Source organism: Podarcis pityusensis (genome assembly GCF_964106645.2).
Source record: "Podarcis pityusensis genome assembly, chromosome: 11".
NCBI lineage: Eukaryota > Metazoa > Chordata > Lepidosauria > Squamata > Lacertidae > Podarcis > Podarcis pityusensis.
Genome location: NC_138036.1, coordinates 27,985,591 through 28,007,964, shown reverse-complemented (window position 1 = coordinate 28,007,964; position 22,374 = coordinate 27,985,591). Strand labels below are relative to the sequence as shown.

The window sequence follows — 22,374 nt, the reverse complement described above, 5'->3', positions numbered from 1 at the left end:
TGCTTTTATTTAAAATGCATCTCTGGGTTATTTGTGGGGCATAGGAATTCGTTCATTTCCCCCCCCCCCCCCAAAATATAGTCTGGCCCCCCACAAGGTCTGAGAGACGGTGGACTGGCCCATGGCTGAAAAAGGTTGCTGACCCCTGACCTAGATAAAAAACTGACAAAGATAGCTAAAGAATTTGTTGCTTGAGGCAGTGATCTAGGTGAACACCTTCATTAAGCAGGAGTTACTGTGTATGTTTTTCAGATTCTCTCCTGGTTCAGGGTCTGTGGTAAATCAGTATACCTGGGAGCTGTAAAACAGAAGCAGGTAAACAGTTGCCACATGACAGGAGATGAGGTCAGGCAATGAGACTTGGATGGTAAGGGGACGATGGGTTGAAGGGCTGGAATGTGGAGGTAAATAGGGACTAGATCTTTGTCTCAGCCAGACCAAATATGGCAAGCTAGCTGCCATAAAAATGGGGTTTGGGGCATATTGCACAAAAGCTGAAGTGTGGCTATTGACTTAGGTTATGTACGTTGTAAAGAATGTTCCTTTTAAATAAGCCAACTTAAGCATAATAAACAAAAGCTGCCCGCGGTGTTACTAAGAAATTGTATTTTAATTTCCCCCGATCAAATTGGGAGTACTGTATGGAATACAGAATATTGTCTAATACCTCAACATACCAGGAAGAAATATGACTAAAAATGAGCATGTAATCTCATCAGTATCACAGCAGATGAAGATTTAACATGAGTATGGACATCAGTTTCTGCAAAGCACCATCAGAATGATTTACCTGTAATTTCTAGTGCCATTAGGGAAAGGATTGTGGGTTTACCTTATTGTAAATGTGTTATTTTTAGATACAATGAAAAAAGGAGCACCCATTTTTTGTTGTTTTTGTTTAGTCGTTGAGTCATGTCTACAACCACAACAAAAAGATGTTGTGCTCCTTTTTTCACCCATCTTTGTTTTATTACATTGACTATATGGAGATGGACCTGCATGATAGGAACAGTGGCACATGCTTTATTATCAAGCCTATTTAACTAAAGGGAAGGAGCAGATTTTGATCTGAAATTAAGAATGCAATAAACCCTAGGCACACTTATGTTGGAGCAAGCCTCACTGAACTTAACGGGGCTTACTTCTGAATAAAATTCAATGCATTGGATTGGCCCACATAGCTTTAATGATAGATTATTAATTGCCTAAATACCTTTTTAGCTTGATTGCTTTTTGATTAGGCTGCAATTAAAACATGCAACCTAATCAAAAGGCAATCAAGCTAACAAGAAGGGAACTTGGGACAGAGCCATCATGGACAACTTTTGGATGCTTATGAATAAAGAGCATGTGCTTATACATAAAGCCCCCATTGGGTAGGGTCCTCACCATGGAGGCCTGAGGCCCAAAGATCTGATTTACATATGGGCTGAGCTAGCTGCAGCGCAGGGCTTTATAATCTAGGGAGGGCCTTGGCCTCTTGCAAAATAAAAAAGTAAACAGGCAGATTTTACTATTTAGGCCCAGTTGCTTAGTAATATTAAACATGTGGTGTATGAATCTATGACTGTATAACAGTTACACAAGTGCATACTCTACTGTTTAGTAAATTTCACAGAGGCTTTAAAACTACTCAGAATCAAATGATAAAGCAATACAAGTGTTCTGATCACTGCCTTTTATATCACTGTGAATCACAATATTTAATTTTTACTTTTTGTGAAAAAAATAATGAGTAAGCGCTATGAAAGTGGTGCTAGTAAATGAAAGCAACAACAACAACAAAAAACACAGAAGGAAATACTCAAATGTTTAAAGCCAATCATGTCATATGGCTTTGCACACCAAGCAGAAACAGCCTTACATAATCCCTCATACAGAACATTCATGTTTACAAACAGAAGAAAATCAAGTAGACTACACTGAGTAGTCTGAGCAGACCGAATAACAACCAGTTTATATACAGAACACAGCCTCCCAAGACCTTCAAGGAGAATTGTTGTCGGTAACTACCACTACAAGTACAGAAACAACTGGAGAAAGTGACAATGAAGTGGTAGGACCTACGGCCCAAGAATTAACACAAGGTGCTGAAGGAACATACCATGAGATGGTTGTACCAAAAGAAGCAGTTCAAGCTCTTTACTGTCTTAAAGTATTGGAAAATAAAGCAAATTATCTGAGTGAAAACCCTTACATTGCAGACACAAAAATACCAACGGTTCATGCTACTAGTGATTTTAGAGACAATAATGTCATAGGTTTGTGGTCCACATTAAATAACAAGGAAATATCATTCTGGATTGAGAAAGGTCCATCGGAATGTCAGCACTGGGATGGACCTTTTACCACTTTGAAGCAAACATCTAAAAACAGAGTCTGGATCTGTTCAAAAAATTATTCTATTCCACCAAAGTAAATGGATAAACATACCCTCAAGAATGGCTAGTGTATTCCCCCACAAAAGGAAGTGTCTACTGTCTTGTGCACAAACCTTTCTATAACCAAACTACCTCAACTACAACTTTAGGTTCTACTGTATTTGATGATTGGCATCACACTTATCTTGTTAAAACCCATGGAAACTCTAAAAATTATACAAACTCTCTGCTAACATACTTAAAAAGAAAGTGTGCTCAAACACTCACATAAAAACTCAAAGAACCAATCAAAGCAGGATTACTGGAGCTGCACATACTTCAGCGAGTTATTGCAGTGATTTCCCTTTTGGGGGAACGTGGCTTGGCATTTCATGGAAATGTTGAAACATTTGGTTCACCAGACAATAGTAACTTTCTTAGATTGCTTGAATTAATTGCCAGATTTGATCATTTCCTGTGCACTCACATAAATCAATATGGAAGTAAAGGCTCTGGTCAGCTATCATACTTCTCCAAAACCATATGTGAATAGGTTATCCAGCTGATGGCTTATACAGTTCAAGAAGCAATACTGCGCAACATCAAACTGGCAGGTTATTTTAGTTTATCTGTTGATTCAAACCCTGATGTTTCCCATGTTGATCAACTTACTGTTATGGTTAGATATGTTTCTCCTAGCGATGGATCACCAGCTGAATGCTTTCTGAGTTTTTTGAACTGAAATACCACACCAGTGAAAGTATGGTTGAGCCGATACTGAACTACTTCACTGAACATATGATTTCAGTACATATGATTTCAGTAAATCATATGACAATGCAGCCAATATGGCCGGAAAATATAACAACATTCCACAAAATATTCTGGAAAGGAACAAGCTTGCAAAGTTTATTCCATTGCGCTGGACAGTCCCTAAATCGAGTTGGACAAACCACAGCTGACTTGTCCCTGGATGCAGTGAATTTTTTTGCCGTAATAAATGAGCTTTATTGTTTTTTCTCATCTTCTGCATAAATATCAGCCTCTTGAGTCAAAAGTTCCTAAACATTTATCAGACACGAGAAGGGAGGCTAATGCCAAAGCTACTGCAGCTATTAGTGAAAGTTATGCTTACTTACATTGTTGAAGCCCTCAGTCATATTTACTGTGATGAATCTGAAAAAAAGAGATACTAGACGACAGGCTGAAAATCTGCAAAAAATGGAAGGATTTTAATTCATTTTCATGTTTTAGTTTTGGGCACACTTTCATAAAGTTAGAAAGGCACTCCAAAGTTCACAAATTTCATTAAGCACATGTGCAAATATTTGCTGCTTACTACTGCAGAACTCTTACACTTTCACCTGTACATCAAACAAGCTCACCTTGAAAAAAGAAAATTTCAGCCACCAAGATATGTATCAAATATTACAGGAGAAAATTTGAACAGCTTTTCCAAATGTGGAAACAATTTTCAGATTGTTCCTGTGTTTAATGGTTACAAACTGTACTAGTAAAATATTGTTTTCTAGACTAAAAGGGATAAAGAATGATCTACCGCCAACAACGTCACAAGATTGGTTGTCTGATCTAAGCATTCTCTGCATAGAAAATGACAAACTGTAACTTACTGATTTTAATGATATAATTGATAAATCTGCATCCAAAAGAGCACAAAAGAAACTGTTCAGACTTTGTATATAGTGTAATGTTATAACACAGCTATGATTCCCCTAATAATGTTCTGTGTGGATGTCTTCATTAATTCCATACTTTAATAAACTTTTTATCAATGCTAAAATGTCAGCAATTTTCTACTTTCGTTGAGCAGTTAAAGAAGATAACAATGTTTCATTTCTCATGATCAGATGCTCTTAGGTTTCGGCCTCCCAAGGTCTCCTAAACGAGAGCCTCCAGTTGCTTTAATCTGGGCCTGACCTCAAGTTGATTTTACTACACTCCACCACCAGCTGCATGCCATTTATTCCTTCCAACTACCCTGCTCAATTTGGTCACAAATACCTATTCCCAAGGGCAAAGTTATTCTTAAAATATAATCTGAAAAACAATTACAAATAGGGTTAAATTGATGCGAAAGAAAGAGGGGGCTTTGCCCTGCCAGATTTAAAGTTGTACTATGAGGCCGCAGCGTTCTGCTGGCTAAAAGACTGGCTACTTCTTGAGGACACTGACGTGTTGGATCTGGAAGGGTTTAACAATACTTTTGGATGGCATGCATACTTATGGTATGACAAGGTTAAAGCAAATAAGGCCTTTAAGAACCATATTGTCAGAAAATCACTGTTTAATGTCTGGACAAAATATAAAGACTTGTTGGAAAATAAAACCCCAAGGTGGCTTTCACCTCTGGAAGCTAAGGCCCGAAAAAGACCCAATATGGAGGCTAAATGGCCAAAATATTGGGAAATACTAGAAAAGGATGGAGACAACTGGAAATTGCAGAGTTTGGAGAAAATGAAGGATAAAGTGCGAGACTGGTTACATTACGCTCAGATCAAAGAAGTCTTTAAAAATGATAAGAAACTAGGGTTCCAGGTGGAGAAATCGAAACTAGAAACAGAACTGTTAGAACCAAAGTCTAAGGTACTTTCAAGGATGTATAACTTGCTGTTAAAATGGAATACACAAGATGAAATGGTTAAATCGGCTATGATAAGGTGGGCGCAGGACATTGGGTACAATATCATGTTTGAGGACTGGGAAAGGCTGTGGAGTACTGGGTTGAACTTTACTGCATGTAATGCTTTGAAAGAAAATGTAATGAAAATGATATATAGATGGTATATGACCCCAGTCAAACTTGCAAAAATATACCACCTGTCTGATAATAAGTGTTGGAAATGTAAAGAGAGTGAAGGAACATTCTTCCACCTCTGGTGGACCTGCCCTAAAGTGAAGGCGTTCTGGGAAATGATTTATAATGAACTGAAAAAGGTATTTAAGTATACCTTCACAAAGAAACCAGAGGCCTTTCTTTTGGGTATTGTCGGCCAAGGGGTGGTAAAGAAGGACTGGACATTTTTTATGTATGCTACAACAGCAGCAAGGATACTACTTGCAAAGCACTGGAAAGCTCAAGATCTACCCACACTGGAAGAATGGCAGATGCAACTGATAGACTATATGGAACTGGCCGAGATGACCGGCAGAATTCGTGACCTGGGAGAAGAGAAGATGGAGGAGGACTGGAAGAAATTTAAGAATTATTTACAAAAACATTGTAATTTGAGTGAATGTTAAGCAGGATGCTAGATCATAAATAATTGAGCACCACTAACTTAGATGACTTAAGATAATAAGTGAGATTGAGAAAATATAACCCTTTTTGAGAATTATAAGATTATAAATATACAGATGGGACATAAGAATGCAAATAAGATAATAAATTGCTGGTAAAAAGTTATAACGATGAAAGTGGGAGCGGGAGATGTGAGGAAGTCCAAAGAAAATGTGAAATTATGTTAAGATATTTGTTATACTGCTTATTATATTTATTCCTATTGTAAACCCCAATAAATATTTTTTTAAAAAAATACAAATAGGGTTAAATTGGGGGGGGGGAGGAATATATGCAGCTCAATCCTATCCACATTTTACTCAGAAGCCCACGTGTTACAAATAGAAAAAAGGAAGAACATCTGCCTCACTCAGAACATCAGGAATAACTTTCTGAAAAGATTCAGGTAGGTAGCCATGTTGGTCTGACACAGTCGAAATAAATAGCACCTTAGAGACCAACTAAGTATGTTCTGGGTATAAGCTTTCGTGTGCATGCACACTTCAGAAAGAAGCTTATAAACGAAAGCTTATACTGTACCCAGAACATACTTAGTTGGTCTCTAAGGTTCTACTGGACATTTTTTTTATAACTTTCTGACAGTGAGAGCTGTTCGACAGTGGAACGGACTTCCTCAGAAGGTAGTGCACTCTCCTTCCTTGGAGGTTTTTAAGCAGAGGTTGGGTGGCCATCTTCCATGGATGCTTTAGTTGAGATTCCGGCATCGCGGGGCATTGGACTAGATGACCCTCAGGATCTCTTCCAACTCTACAATTCCATGACCCTATGAAAAGTTCGCCCCTTCCTCTCCCACCTGTAAGGCGAGAACAAAACCCTGAACTCAAGAGAATAAGCGACTGTTCCATATTAGAAGTACACGAAGGAAAGAGGATGGGACGGAAAGCAAGAGCAGGCCACCTCCCCACACACTTTCGCCGCCCTCTTTTGAACCTCCGTCTCTCTTTCCGCCAACCCATCTCCCTTTCACCCTTCCATTTTAATCAGGTGCTGGCCAGCTTCTACGTCACTTCCGGGGCGGCCATTTTGGAGGCCTTAGCGCCCTATCGGCTTGCTCCGTGCTCGGGAGGGGGGGCAGGCGCTTCGTGCCGGATCTACCTGCGCTGACATCGGCGGGGGAGGGGGGGGAACCACACGAAGCAGCCTGTGGGGCGCTCGGCCGGAGTTGCTGTCCGCCGCCGCCATCCGCGCATCGCCGCGCCCGACAGACCCCCCTCCCCTCCCCGCGCCATGTCGGACTTCGACAGCAACCCTTTCGCCGACCCGGACCTCAACAACCCTTTCAAGGTAAGAGCGGCGGGGAGGCGGCGGCGACGCTTCGGGCCGAGAAGCCGGGCGTGTCGCGTTGACGCGGGTTCGGTGGCGGGGAGGCCCGTGGGCTAAGTTACCCCCCCCCCCAGTCCCGTGAATGGACCTGCAAGGTCCTCCCCCTCCCCGCGGAGGCCTCGTCTCCGGCGTGCCCCACCCCCCTCCTGGACCCGCCGCGTTTGCCGGGGAGACTGAGGCGCCTCTTTTGTGCTGGGAACGGGAGGGCGATCTCCTCCTCCTCCTTTTGGGGTTTTGCGGCGAAGGCATGAGCGGGTCCTTGGCGTCTCCGCAGCTCTTCTGTGCTCCCGCTCCGGGGCTCCCTTGTTTTCCCTGCGGGAGGAAAGGGCTCCCCGTTAAGGGTCTCCCGGATCCGCCGCTCTGGTGTCCAGGTGGGCGGAAGGCAGGAGGGGCGGGTGGCCCTGCGTCCCAAGAGGGACGGCGACCGGCGATGCGCTCTGCTTCAGGCACCAGACCTGGCCAATAGATGCTGCCGGTAACAGCATCTTCCTCTCCGATCTCTCATCTGGCCACACACGGTCCGTAATGGAAAATAATTCCTAGTCGCTTTCAAAGCTGCCAAAAGGTTCCTAAAAGGGATGCTAGGACTGAAGGTCTCCCAAGAGGCAATCATCTCCTTGGGCCGCCACCTGTTAATATTCTGTAGAGAAGGCTTTGCTGTAATTTTTTTTTTTTTTTTAGCTGACGTTGCAATTCCTTGCTTCTATAAAGGTCTGAAGTCAGGATGTGAGGTCTGACACCGGGCTGGTTTGGTTTGAACTAGGATTGAAGAAGGCTGGAGTAATCTTCTGAGCTTAGTTTCAGTGTGTCTTGGGATCTCTTTCGAGCAGTGACTGTATTCAGCTTATTGATGTAATATCTGGAGTAAAGTTGTTTTTACATGTGGGCTTTAATTGTGGATGGGGTTTATAGAAAAGTGGTGAGCAAACAGTTTTCATGGGATCTGGTGGAATTCCCTTCCCAAAGGCTTTTGAAATAGAAACTTCAAAATATTTTTTCCTTACTAACTTTGAAAGCATGCTTTCTTATGTAGACAATCATAAGCTTAATCAGTCCGGCCCTAGTATAGCACATAACACATTAGCAGAGTTAACCTATGTAGAATTTTGAAGTTTTAAGGCAGAGCTGTGAAGTCCACTTTCAAAATAAATTCAATGTATGGTTGCTATTATGTTGGTTCTAAAACATGATTCTCCACCAACCTAAATTAACCTAATATTTAAAAAAACAAGTCCAATTGTTATGGTTCTTTCCCCACATTTGGTGAGGCTTGTAAAAATTCTCCCGTGAACTCACAACCTCTAAATTACAGTTCTTAGAGTTGCCTGGGAAGCGGGAGTAACTATTAAATCGGGTTAAGTCTGTGATGCAGATCATCCTAAAAATCATGACATCTTGATAGGTTGGCAGTTCGAATTCCCGCGACGGGGTGAGCTCCCGTTGCTCGGTCCCTGTTCCTGCCAACCTAGCAGTTCGAAAGCACGTCAAAGTGCAAGTAGATAAATAGGTACCGCTCTGGCGGGAAGGTAAACGGCGTTTCCGTGTGCTGCTCTGGTTTGCCAGAAGTGGCTTAGTCATGCTGGCCACATGACCCAGAAGTTGTACGCCGGCTCCCTCGGCCAATAAAGCGAGATGAGCGCCACAACCCCAGAGTCGGTCACGACTGGTCAGGGGCCCCTTTACCTAGCCCACATGTTTGGATGGCTTTTCTATTGTAAACTTACTTTCAAGACTGCAGTAGAGACCATGGGCGTAGCCAGGATTTTAGTTGGGGGGGGGGCAGAACCAATGTGATTGGTCAGTTAGTTAAGTATTTCTATTGTTTTACTTGATCTTGGAGGGGCAACTGCCCCCCCTGGCTACGCCCATGGTAGAGACTTGTAGGACCAGTGTAAGGCAAGGATGTGTTCTGTGATATTGCTTGATAACTGCGGTTTATGGGATTTAATTCATTCTCAGGTTGTGTAATGAGCCTAAGTTGCACGATAACTTTTAAATTCTCATTTTCAATTAAAAGGTTTAGGCTTCCTTTATAAAAGTCAAGATAAACAACTCATGAATAGAATCATAGACTCAGAGAACTGTAGAGTTGGAAGAAACTCTGAAGGTCATTACTCCAAGTTCTCCAACCCCTTGAATGTGCAAAACAAAGGAATTGCTAAGTATCTAGATGGGTATAATAGTACAGTTTACTAGAGAGAGCCCCAGTTCTTCTTGTTGTGTACTGCTTACATTATCAAAAATCTAGCTGTCAATATTAAATAAGTCAAACGAGACCTCCATCTGCAGGTTTCAAATTCAACTACACGTGTAGTTGAATGTTTTAGCATATGTTGTAATGATGGTGTTTCTGCAATTTCCACTGAGCAAACTTCTGAGGAGCACGTGCCTTTTGCCTGCATTCCCTTTGTGGCAACTTTCTGTTATTTTTTCTGCAGTATCCCTCTCTACAGAGGTGCATCCAGCATCTTGATCATACAGCTTTCACTGTATGCTGAAAACACACCTTGAAAAGTTAAAATTTATTGTTTTTGGAACCCAGCTCTTTTGCTGAATTTATCATATTTGCTTCTATTTTTGTGGTTTTACTTGTTTTATGGTTTTATGTTTTTGTAATTGTATATTCTATTATTGTGACCTACCCTGAGAACTTACAGTGAAGGGCAAGTAAGAAATATTATAAATAAATAAATTTAGAAGTTGCTGTTCTCTCTCTGTCTCATCCTTCTGATCTTACAGCGGAAGAAGGCATAATTCACGGAAAGGAGCATACATCCAAATTATGTTCTTTCTTCCTAGGCAAAGATAACAATTATTTTTTTTTAAAAAAAACTGGTTAAGATTGTTTTCTAATAAGTTATAAGTACGATGTAGGTAGACTGTTTTCTGCAATTGAACACCAACAAAATGAAGGTTAAGATGGACAGTGCTACCATGATCCCTACAAAATCTGAGTTTTCTTTTTCCATTGAAACTTTTTGTTTCAGCAGAAATCTTTTGACTTTTATATATAAAGTCAAAAGCTGTGTCTTTTTGATGGAATTCCAAGCTTCATTAAGTACATTGATAAAATATATGTAACTGTTGTTCAAAACACATAAACCACTTCTTTATGTAGTGTTCATTATACCTTGTCTGCACTAGGTTTTGTTCAGATAAGGTGTAAACCAGGCTTCCTCAAACTCGGCCCTCCAGATGTTTTGAGACTACAATTCCCATCATCCCTGACCAGTGGTCCTGCTAGCTAGGGATCATGAGAGTTGTAGGCCAAAAACATCTGGAGGGCCGAGTTTGAGGAAGCCTGATGTAAACCCCTCAGTCATCTGAACCAACGGTTCTTACCAGCCAGATTTGGTCTCCATTAATTAAAACCTAAAGCTGTGTTTAAAATTGATTGCAAGTAGATTTTAAATGAAGGGTGTGGTTTTTTCATTGAAGCTTTCCTGCCTGCTGTATGCATCATCTTGGTTTAATGATTTGGGAAAATGCTTACCGTACTTAATGTTCAAGCTTTATATTTCATTTCTGTTTACAAGTTTTATTGAATGCTTATGTGATACTGAAGCTATAGTGTATCCTCCATGATGGTTGTTAGGGATATAATCCTGAACCAACTTAACTGTGAACCTAAGTCCTATTGAATTCAACAGACACTTTAGTCAGACTTAAATAGGACTTATTTCTGAGTAGATACAGTTTAGACTGTGCTGCAAAACTCTCATTGCTAGATACTGTGTTACACTTCATTAAAGGATAAACTAATTGTGCCTGTACAGTACAGGTATGGGAATACTAAATGAAGCTTTAATAATGCCTAAGAGGTGTTAACCTCACACTTGTTTTTCCAATCAGGGTTGATCTTAAAATTCTAAACAGCACATCATTTGTTGTGCTGGATTCGTGGCAGTTCTGTGCCTTATGAACACGCCCAAATATGCTTCCAAGCCATTACTGTTTTTAACAGCCGTAGCTATGGGGCTGCATCTACAGTATCCAAGTTTATGGGACTGAACCAAACTGTATTAAGCCATTAAAATAATCTTTGCTACTTGACAGAGCGGGCTGATAGCTTGGGTACACAATTATAATTAATTTGTAGCTTAGTTCACATCTGTTAGCATTTTTGGATATTTTGCTTAAATTTAGCTTTAAGATGAAGAAAAAATAAATTACAAGGACTGTTGAAGCCTGAGAAGCAGATTTAGCAAGCCAAAGGGAAGAAGTTACGTGAATCAAAGTTTTATTGATTTTGCAAATGACCACCTTATTTAGTTACATTTATTATGGCTTAACTCGCTTAGATATGTAAATGGTAAGCACAATGGTATCTGATTCCCCTGTATGCTCCTATACTGTTTTGTGTTGAAATTGCCATTGGCATAGCTATGTCAATAAAAATAATTCATTCATTTCATTTCTAAATACATCATTTTAAGATTATAAGTTAGACTTTAAAAGAAAATTATCTTTAAATAACATTTTGGGATTGGAAATAGCCATTTGTTGAGAGTATAAATTGCATGCAGGAGACCAGAAGACACTTGTGTGCATTCAGTTCCTTTATGTTACCAAACACCATTTGAAATTATGTGCCTTGACTTACTAGATTTACCTTGGAGTGAAATGGGCAAAAAGTAAAATGCAATGGAGCCAATTCCTGCCTTATTTTCATCTAGGGAGAAACAGAACACAAGGGAGACAATAGTTTGGATTGCATTAATAACTGCATCTAGCTCCTAGGCATGCAATTCCTCCTTAGGACTTTGATTTCCTTCTTGAATTTAGGCTATGACGGGCCTTTTAATCAGGAGTGTAAACCATGAGTTGGTTTGCCTTGAAACTAGAAGAAGAAACAACAACCTATGGTTTGCCAAGAAATAGTCCAGCCAGCTGCACTGCAGTTGCCTTGGCTAATGGAGCGAAGCTAGCTGGCAGGCTGTTCTTGCACTGACTGTCTCTGGTAAACAAGGAAGGAGAATGTGATGCTAAGGATATATGACTGCAGGTTACAGTTCTTTCATTTCCCCATCTTGAAGACTTTAGATGAGATGTCAGAAGGGGGAAAAGGAACAGCTGCTAATTGCACTGCATTGTGGGAAAATGACACATTCTGGATATCAGTTCTCCTTCCTGGAGCTGTGGAAGGACGTGTGGTGTATTTGTGTGGTGTGTAATAGCAGTTCCCTCACTGACAGCTGAGGTGAACTAATCTGGGTGGATGCCCTCTGGACCGCCAAGTATTTTGCAAAAATGCACGTCCCCCACCCCCGTAAAATGGGGACCAATGCAGTCTTCTTTCAGGTAATGCTGTCCCGTTTCACCTGCCATTGAAGAATAAAGTGCAGTGGAAATTAGAATCCCCAGTGTAAGCTATAATGTCTATTCAACTTTCTAAGCTAGCCTGCCATGTCAGGTTTGGCTTTGAATGAAACGCTTAATGCAAGCTCCGTATTTCTAGCAGATAAAACTAATTGAATTGCAAGTTAGTGCAGAAGTCAAGTTAATTACAAGATGGAATGTGAAAAAGAATTGAAGCTTCCAAAGGAAGCTTCCTGGGATGGGACTGCACTGAAGAGTTGGCAGTCCACATGGTCTGTTGCAGTGTAATAGCACCTAGTGCTTGGCTGGCACTAAAAACTTTTTAAGTACCAGCAGCTGTAGATCTTGATTCCTACACATCTGGGTTAGTGTTACAATATGCAAACAGTTTTGTTACTTCAGAGTTGCACTGGGATTTGCTTCCAATTTGTGTGTGTGTGTAGAATGCACTTCTATGTTCTTTAAATTTGTTATGGCAGATTTTTAAAGAAGTAGGAGGAGAGGATGGAACGCGTTTTTCAGATTATTTGAAAGTAGTAGTTTTTGAGCTTTGTGTTAATTTCAAGAGAACAATAATTCACAAATGGATCACTTCAGTGTTGAAATGCATCTTCGGAGTTCTGGCCAAATTCCAAAGCATCAAAACCAGCTTAAGAAAATCTTTTGTCTTTGTACTCTAAAAATAACGCTGAAGACTGCTATGTTTTCATGGTGACTGTAATCAATGTCAAAACCCTTCCTGTTAGGGTAGCTCTTGAAGTCCTTAGAATATGCAATTGGAAGTGTATAGGAGCCATTTTGCACACTATAAGGAAGCAGTAATAGAGAATGCATGAGTAAAGCTGGTTCATGTTATTTCACAAGGAGCTGTTATACACAGTACCAGGAAGCATGGCAGGGAAGCATGTATCACTTGTGTCTCTTTTTCCCTTGCATGGTGAAGCAGTCCTAAGTCAGTGTCATAAGTATTTCTGCCAACCAAAACTAGATGAGTTTAAAAGCTTCCTTGCTTTCACCCAAAGGTGGCTTTGCAAAGCACTTTGCAGGGGAAAGTCACAAGAATTTCATTACTAAAGCTGAAGATTTCTTCTTTAGCACAGTATAAGAATAAGTTCCTCCTAGTCACTTTTCCAGAGGTTCTTTTCTTGCACAAACAATGGGTATACTAGAGCGTTTAAAAATAGTCTAGTATGTGTTGCATGTTTCAGGGTTGTTGTTTTTTTCAAATTGGCAGATGTTTTGAACACCACTGCCATAAGAAGGCAGTGTGGGGTAGTGGCAAATCTTTTGCACTCAAAGGTAGGAAATTCAGGTTAATGAAACTCACTGGGTGTCCTTGGTGAAGTTGTTGTGCTTGGCTAATTTGGCAATTGCCGCAACCCTTGGGTGGATGGAAAATTCCTAATAGAAGGAACTTATAAGGACTGAATTGGCAGTGGGGGGAGGAGTTGAATTTATTCAATTTATCCCTGTCACAGATGCATCTCTCTGTGTGGAGAGATGGCATTGGCTGTGTCTTCCCTCTAAATGTCAAAACTGGTAGGGTTGTATGTGTGCTGCGCACAGTGTTAGAAACTGAAATAGGAAAACTAGGAGCTTAAACCTGGGTTATGGGTGCAGCAACAGAATGTCTAGGTGCGTTTTTTATAATGATAATACAAAGCTGAAAATGAATGAACAGCAGCTAAAATATTACATTCATTTTTCACATCGTCTAGTCCTTACCCTGTCCCCACCCCCCTTATATTCTTCAGAGGGTCTCTTCTCCAGTCTTCAGAGATTAGCTGGAAGTGGGGAGGCAGACAAAGGTCCTCCTTTCCTTCCACTCTGCAGTTTTAATCTGAAACCTTAGGCACAGTACTGGGCCCATAGCTCAGAAACTGCTCGCGCTAATGAAATTCCCTGTCACAAAATGCGCCTAGAACAATGGGAATTTTGAACACTGGCAGCTGCCAGAGAACACTGAAAGCAGAAAGTAGCGGGCAAGCATGCTTCAGCTGATGGGCTTGGTTAGGCTAGGGTGGTCTAACTTATAGCCCAAGAGCTGCATGTGGCTCTCAACACCTTTTTTGACAACCCTCAGCAACATTTGACACCCCACTCCAAGCCCTTGTGCTGCTTTCCCAAAACCAGGTAAGGGGGGTGCTGGGTTTTGGAAAGGAGGCATGAGGGTTCTTACAGGGTCCTAGAGTCCTCCTCTCTCCTTCCCAAAGCCTAGTTAGCTCTTTCCCAGCTTTGAGAAGGAGATGGGAGGACTCTAATAAGGTTACCAGATGTCCCTGTTTCCCGGGGACAGTCCCCGGATTCACAAATCAGTCCCCTGACAAAATCCATTGACATTCAAAAGTGTCCCCGGATTCATTGAAAAAAATCTGGTAGCCTTACTCTAGGACCCTGCCAGAGCCTCACGCCTCCTTCCCAAAGCCCTGGTGCCTCACTTAGCCAGCTTTGGGAAGGCAGTTCAAGGGCTGCAGGGGGTGGGAGTTCAAATTTTGGCCTCATCCCCCCACCCTCAGGCCACAAGGCAGTGTGCAGTTTGCAAGTTCTGTGTCACAGTACTCTTGCAGCCTACTTGCTGTGAAGAGTTGGGCTGCCTTGGGTTAGGCATAATGGAAGTAGTATAGTAGTAGTAATTATTATTATTATTATTATTATTATTATTATTATTATTATTATTTAGCCACTCTGGGCAGCTTCCAGCATATATAAAAACATAGTAAAACATTAAACCTTAAAAAACTTACCTATACTGTACAGTGCTGCCTGCAAATATTTCCTAAATGTTACATAATTACTCATCTCCTTAACATCTGATGGGAGGGCATTCCAGAGGGTGGGCACCACTACTGAGAAGGCAGTCTGCCTGGTTCCCTGTAGCTTTGCTTCTCGCAGTGAGGGAACCGCCAGAAGGCCCTCAGAGCTGGATCTCAGTGTCTGGGCTAAATGATGGGGGTGCAGACGTTCCTTCAGGTAGACAGGGCCGAGGCCGTTTAGCACCAACACTTTGAATTGTGCTCAGAAATGTATGGGAGCCAATGTGATTTAAGTTTAACTTCAGCTTATGGGGTAAAAGGAGGGAGGAGTTTGCACAGTGGATATGCACATTCAGGTATTCTTCCTCTGAGCCAGGTCCACATATCTCACCTCAATTTTTTTTTTAGCCTGCAGTGGACTATATGGGGTGTCACTAAAAAATGGCTTCGAAGTATATGTGCTCTGCTTCCGTGTGTGTGTGTGTGTGTGTGTGTGTGTGTATGGGTCCCCAGTGGTTGAGTGCTAAAAACTCTGATCTGTATACATTCTTAGAATTTGACGGATTCATGCCCTATATGAAGATTACATTGTGCTGTCTCCTACATTTCATATTTTGCACAGTGTAATGATGGCTATTGTGACAGGCAGGAGCCCATTCATTGCCTCCAAAATTTCATTGGATATGTGCTTTATATTTCAGTTTCTCAGTGACAGTGTGCAGCTGAAAATTGAGCTCTCATTTATATGCTCAGGAGGAGCAGCATTCCTCATAAATCAGCTGTGTGACAGATGGGGCATCTCACAAATCATGTTAATCTAGATTTGTAAGAAGATCAGGGTGAAATGAGGTGACCTACAGAATAGGAAGAATGAAAACATGAATGAGTTTCTATTTCTACATCAAATAAAGGCAGGTCTAAAAGTGAAAATATTATCATATTGGGAAAATAACTATTTTTCTGTTTATTACTAACATTTGTTACAAGCTTCTAGCACTGTTATTTTTTAAAGCAAGGTATCATAAATTTCTCTGTTGTAGGAATTGATATATAACTCTTAATAGGTAGTTTATTTTGTCAAATACAACTGTGATATTTGCTCACTCAGTCATTATTGTACTGAAAACTAACCTAAGAATTCTAACAGTGCCGTGTACATTCCTTGGCATTTGCTGGGACTGAACTACAGAGCAAACATAAAGGGAGGGAATCAGGGTGATTAGAAAGCTAGTGAACCAGAAGTAATTTTTCCTTTCGCTTGTCTTATGCTGCTTGTTTTAAGATTGTGCTCAAAGATGGAACGTTGGAACGTCTGCAACTTCATATAAATAAAAGGAATGCAGAGGGGATCTCTCTAATTAGTCTGTTTCAGTTTAGATAGCTGTGTTGTGAGCTCTAGGAAAGCAGTAATTTATTTTGGACAACAGCTACAAACTTGGGTTAGAAGGTTATTATCTTAAATGTAGATGGGCTGGGATTAGTATTAGCACATACAGTGCACAGTGCTTTCTCTAACCTACTTCTCTCTCTGTTTAGGATCCTTCAGTTACACAAGTGACGAGAAATGTTCCTCCAGGATTAGATGAATACAACCCTTTCTCAGATTCAAGAACAGTAAGCATTCTTCTTAATATCAAATAAACCTTTCTCATGTGTAAATCTATGTGACACTTTGGTTTTTTATAAACTTACAAATTAAACTTGTGTATGTTATGACCAAGGGATGCAGGTGGCGCTGTGGGCTAAACCGCTGAGCCTAGGGCTTGCCGATCAGAAGGTCGGCGGTTCGAATCCCCGCGACAGGGTGAGCTCCTGTTGCTTGGTCCTTGCTCCTGCCAACCTGGCAGTTCGAAAGCACATCAAAGTGCAAGTAGATAAATAGGTACCACTCCGACGGGAAGGTAAACGGTGTTTCCATGTGCTGCTCTGGTTGGCCAGAAGCGGCTTAGTCATGCTGGCCACATGACCCGGAAGCTGTACGCCTGCTCCCTCGGCCAGTAAAGCGAGAGCCGCAACCCCAGAGTCATCTGCAACTGGACCTAACGGTCAGGGGTCCCTTTACCTTTACCTATGTTATGACCAGTCATTTTTATAGTAGCCTGTTGAAGGCAACTGTAAAGATGCCATTCTTAAAGATTATGGCATTCTACAAGTATCAGTTTTCTCTCATAGTGAACTGGGGAGATTGAGGGCTGGTGGGATTGAAGCCCAAACTGGTGCACTGAGATAAAAGAAGGGGAGAATTAACATGGCCGGCACTCCAGTGATGATTTTTAGTAATTGCTGAGTGGTTGGTGTGTGTGTGAGAGCAAAAATGTGCATGCTTTGCCCTCCATTGTCCTGTGGTGTGTTGGGGGATGTCCCCTGTTCTTTTTAAAGTGATTTGTTCTTCTACATACCTTGGCACATAATGTGGCTGAGGATTACATGTAGCTTAAACTAGAAGTATAAAAATGACATCTTATTTTTCTGTTGAATACATAAGGGGGGAAATCTGGAGGTAAAAGGTGCACCAAAGATTAAATGAGACAGAAAATGCTTTTAAGAGCACATGAAAAGGTAAAGCCAAAGAGACTGAAACAGCTGTAGATATTTTCATCACTCACTGTATCTAAATAACTCACTTGTAGCTGCTTGATGCCCTGTAGGCTGCTGGCTCTTTGGGGAATGTCCCATTTCATTTATATTCAGCTGATGTTTCTAAGAGGTGGGTGTGAGATGTAAGCAAGAACCTCTCCCCCCCTGAGTGATTTATTGGCGCAGTCTGCCCAGAAACTGTGTGGGAATGGAATAGGGACCGGAGATAAACCAAATCCTATGTCAGTGGAAAGGGAAATTAAATAAGAGAATGTTCAGTTCCGTGGGCAGCTGAGTGATTGTGAAGAAGTAACTTTTCTTTCAAGATGTTAAGATGCCTCTTCTAGTCATTCATGAAAAGCTAATGACTAGAAGAGGCATCTTAACATTGCTATTCTTAAAATATTCCATTCCCTTTCACAATTTTCATTATTTTATTACAGTCCTGTCCTGGGTCAGAGAACAGTTTTTTAAAAGTGTCAGCTTCCATATGTATGTAAGTAAACCTGCCCTAGGAAAGGGACAACATGAAATAAAAGTGCAAGTCTGGGAGCCAAAGGGTGGCATACATAATTCATCTCTTCCAATTTATTAATCATAGCAACCCTGCGACTAACCCAAGCCCATCTAATGAGCTTCATGGCCGAGTAAGATTTTGGATGTGCTTACCCTAGTCCAAGCATGGCCAAACTTGGTCCTCCAGCTGTTTTGGGACTACAACTCCCATCATCCCTAGCTAACAGGACCAGTGGTCAGGGATGATGGGAATTGTTGTCCCAAAACAGCTGGAGGGCCAAGTTTGGCTATGCCTGCCCTAGTCTTAAGTCAACGGTAGCTGCTACACCACTGTGCCTTGGTTCTTAACCTATCTATGCAACTTTGAGAAGTGTGTGAAAATGAGAACTGCATTAGTCTTAAGTGTTTATACCTCAGTGGTACTCTCATTACCAATCACTGCTTTCTTCCTGAAAAGAAAACTCCTGCTATTGCTTAACTTGCCAGCTGAAGAATGTAATTGCTACCAGTGGAGTTATTCAGTGGGCAGGTGTTTTATAATCTCTCTGCAAGCTTTGTCATAGCGCTCCATTTGTCTTTAAGGAAAAATGACTCTGTATTTAGACCAGCTCCCTTCAGGATCCTCTCCACTTGTCCTAAGACTGTGTGGAGGGGGAATGGACTGTGATCTCTGCTCTTGTCCTCACTGGCTCCACCAAAAATTTCATACATTGAGTAGGCTGTCTATCTGTGTGTGTTGGAATGAACATGAGCCAGCTTGCTGATCTTATATTTTTGTGCTTCCCATGTTGAAAATGTGTTGCTGGTGCTTTCAAGGTACACAGGATTGTTTGTCAGAATCATTACTGTAAAAATAGCAGGTGAGTTGCAATTCTGTATGCACGTACCTGGAAGTAAATCCCATTGATCTTGGAGGAACTTGCTTCTAAGTAGGATAGAGCTGCCAGAAATATGAGATTTGTTACCTACAGCACAAATGCAGAAACATTACTTAAAGTTGCTTAATATTAAAATCCTCTTTTCTTTAGAATTATGATGTGTTGGATAGTTCTTTTTTGCTGTAATATTTTTTATTGAAACTTTTCAACTTACAATATAATAAAAGCCAAACTAATCTAAATAAAAATAGAAAAAGGAGAAAGCAAAACAAACACATACAAAAGAAAGACAGAAAGAAAACTTTATAATCAGTACTAGAGGTTAAGATATAAACTTCAAAATCTGAACTAGGGGTAATCTTGTAATGACAGGTGAGACCTGTAAAAAAAACTTCCATTCAGTGTGCTAGCCAGGCCTGCTCCATCTAGTATACTCCAATTTATTTCCTTTCCCAACACATTTTCTGCCTACTCCACCCCATCTCAACCCTCAACAGTTGGTCAGGATTCTGTGGCCACTGAGTTTGCTTAATCATCATCAGGCTGGTTTGGGAGTCTCTACCCCCTCCCCCAAACAGGTTTTCCTAATTATTATTGCAGTTCTGCAAACCTTGGGAGTTCCCACAAGCCTGCTTCCTCTTTCATCTTCTTTGTGGGAGTGGTGTTGGTTTGGTTTCTCATAGATCTGAGCTCACCTCTGAACTTTGGAAATGGCTTTTGCCAGACACCTAAGATGCAATAGAGGTCTCCTAACTTCCGGATTGCCCAGTGTAAAGTATTTTACAACATTTTCTAGACCTAACCATGTGATTGCTGTCTTTATTTTTATACCACTATATCATCCTCAAGCATCCTACATATTTCTCCAAATTTTGGTTACTTGTGTAACAACCATAAGGTTGGTTAGTTGATTGAAGAAACTGAGGAAATTGCTTTGTTCTTAAAAAAAGACTGTATGCAACAGCAAGCTTCTAACATTTTAAAAAATGGCTACATTTAATTTCAATGTCCTGTGGATCTCCTCCCACACCAATAACTTTGTGCAATGTAAACATTATATGGCAGGGACAATTTCAATCTATATTACTGTATATTTCCATTTATAAGATGCCCCCTATTTTGGGGGACTCCAAATTAAGAAAACACCCCTCAAGCACTACCCGTGTATAAGACGAGCCCCAATTTTAAACCTATTTTTTTTGGGGGGGGGGACCTAGTCTTATACACGGAAAAATATGGTATGTGCTTTTTGATCCTGTGAAGGGTCTCTGTGCTGCTGCAACACAAGTAATAACTGACCATCAAGGTATATATTATTGTGGCACTCTGAGAGAAATATATTTCATTTTCTCAACTGCTAGGTAATGGTTAGTAGTTGGAAGTTTATATCTGTGGCCTGGGTTTAAATAGAACACTTTAGAAGCACGAGGAAGAGTACAGTAAACGAAAAGCAAAATTTTGATCTTTTTAGCATGCTAATTAATGCAACCAAAATATCTTGATTGTTCATGGAATTTCTATGCTGAGCTTTTTAAGTAAATACTACAGAACGGGCTATGAAACTTAATATCTCTTGCGTCTAAGTCACTGTCTTTTAGTCTGTGTTCAGTATTAAACTTGCATGTTCCATGCCTGAAACATTTTGCTGTACTTGATATTATACTTCATTGTTTAAAGCAGGGGTCAGCAAACTTTTTCAGCAGGGAGCCGGTCCACTGTCCCTCAGTGGGGGGCCTTGTGGGGGGGCCGGACTATATTTTGAAAAAGGAAAAAAAATGAACAAATTCCTATGCCCCACAAAAAAACCAGAAATGCATTTTAAATAAAAGCACACATTCTACTCATGTAAAAACACGCTGATTCCCGGACTGTCCGCGGGCCAGATTTAGAAGGCAATTGGGCCGGATCTGGCCCCTGGTTTAAAAGAATAGATTCAGACAGAAGAAGATAATAGTGAGCTGTTCAGCTTACTGATGTCTTGTCTCTTGTTTGTTCATGACATACTGCAGCTAACTAGGAATAGGACTTGTAATGATGGCTTCAATTTTGAATGTGTTAGAAACCAAAACAAAGGAAGAAAACCTCTTGCACTCATGGAAGGGCTGTTCCAACCAATTTAGCATTTAGGGTCACTTTTCTCATGCAGTGCTCTTTGGCAGTGAATATATAAAATTTGTAAACTACTTAACACAGTATATTGAAATGAAGTACAGTTCCTGTTTGTTTCAGGCTATTTATTTCACTTGTTTATTTTATTAGCTAGCTTGCTTGCCCTTCAATATAAAGTCCCAGGGTGAGCTACAACAATAAAATATACAATTATAAAATAAATCAAACAGTTATAATAATAACACAAGAAAAGTGTAAAAAAAGACAAAAGTTTCAATAAAACAGTTCCACATGTCAAACATGTAAACATATTTGTAATGCAAATATAGACAAAGATTAGCATTTCATGTGGCAGCAGTAGTACATTTTCTTCATTTGCTTGCAGGTCATCAAATGCAAGCAATCTGATGCCCTGAGGGATAGCTCAGTCAGTAGAGCATGAGAATCTTAATCTCAGGGTTGTGGGTTTGAGCCACATATTGGGCAAAATATTCTATCACAGCAAGGATTTGGTCCCTTGTGGTCCCTTCCAACTCTACAAATTTGTGATTCTATTATTCTAACTATACACTAATATAACATTTTACTTATCTTACATACCAGTAGCCATTTTAAATGTAGATGAGGTAGTTAGGGTGTCTGTTATTATTATTATTGATAGTAGTATAGTAGTAGTATTTCCATTTATAAGCCACTTACTATTTGAAGACCTCAAAGCAGTTTTAAATAAATATATAAAAAGGTAAAAGGTAAAGGTACCCCTGCCCGTACGAGCCAGTCGTGTCCGACTCTAGGGTTGTGCGCCCATCTCACTTAAGAGGCCGGGGGCCAGCGCTGTCCGGAGACACTTCCGGGTCACGTGGCCAGCGTGACGAAGCTGCTCCGGCGAGCCAGCACCAGCGCAGCACACGGAAACGCCCTTTACCTTCCCGCTAGAAAGCGGTACCTATTTATCTACTTGCACTTAGGGGTGCTTTCGAACTGCTAGGTGGGCAGGAGCTGGGACCGAAAGATGGGAGCTCACCCCGCCGCGGGGATTCAAACCGCCAACCATGCGATCGGCAAGCCCTAGGCTCTGAGGTTTTACCCACAGCGCCACCCGCGTCCTGAAATAAATAATAAATATATATATATATATAGAAGCACAATAAGTACAATAATAATCATATCAAATGATTTACATTGAAGTAAAATAAATACACAAACAATATAAATGGTTT

At 40.8% G+C, this 22,374-nt stretch overlaps 2 protein-coding genes and 1 long non-coding RNA gene across 3 annotated transcripts in view; 1 reads left to right on the top strand and 2 right to left on the bottom strand.

The window, feature by feature from the left end:
- Positions 1-6,621, bottom strand: part of AP3B1 (adaptor related protein complex 3 subunit beta 1) — a 147,667-nt gene extending 141,046 nt beyond the window's left edge. The window contains exons 1-2 of the mRNA XM_080972376.1: positions 6,473-6,621; positions 3,500-3,572 (exon numbers count right to left, since the gene is read on the bottom strand). The gene's annotated coding sequence lies outside the window, so the exon portion shown is untranslated. The remainder of the gene's footprint in view (positions 1-3,499; positions 3,573-6,472) is intronic.
- Positions 6,622-6,743: 122 nt separating this feature from the next.
- The window catches only part of SCAMP1 (secretory carrier membrane protein 1), a 28,383-nt gene continuing 12,752 nt past the window's right edge, over positions 6,744-22,374 (top strand). Inside the window, exons 1-2 of the mRNA XM_080973059.1 lie at positions 6,744-6,963; positions 16,611-16,688. Coding sequence (XP_080829185.1) covers positions 6,907-6,963; positions 16,611-16,688 — 135 coding nt within the window. The 5' untranslated portion in view covers positions 6,744-6,906. The remainder of the gene's footprint in view (positions 6,964-16,610; positions 16,689-22,374) is intronic.
- On the bottom strand, positions 9,518-21,119 carry LOC308458507. Its single transcript, XR_013977497.1, has 4 exons — positions 21,017-21,119; positions 19,055-19,132; positions 17,474-17,889; positions 9,518-9,797 (listed from the first exon to the last, which is right to left on the bottom strand). It is a non-coding gene; the product is annotated as an uncharacterized lncRNA (long non-coding RNA).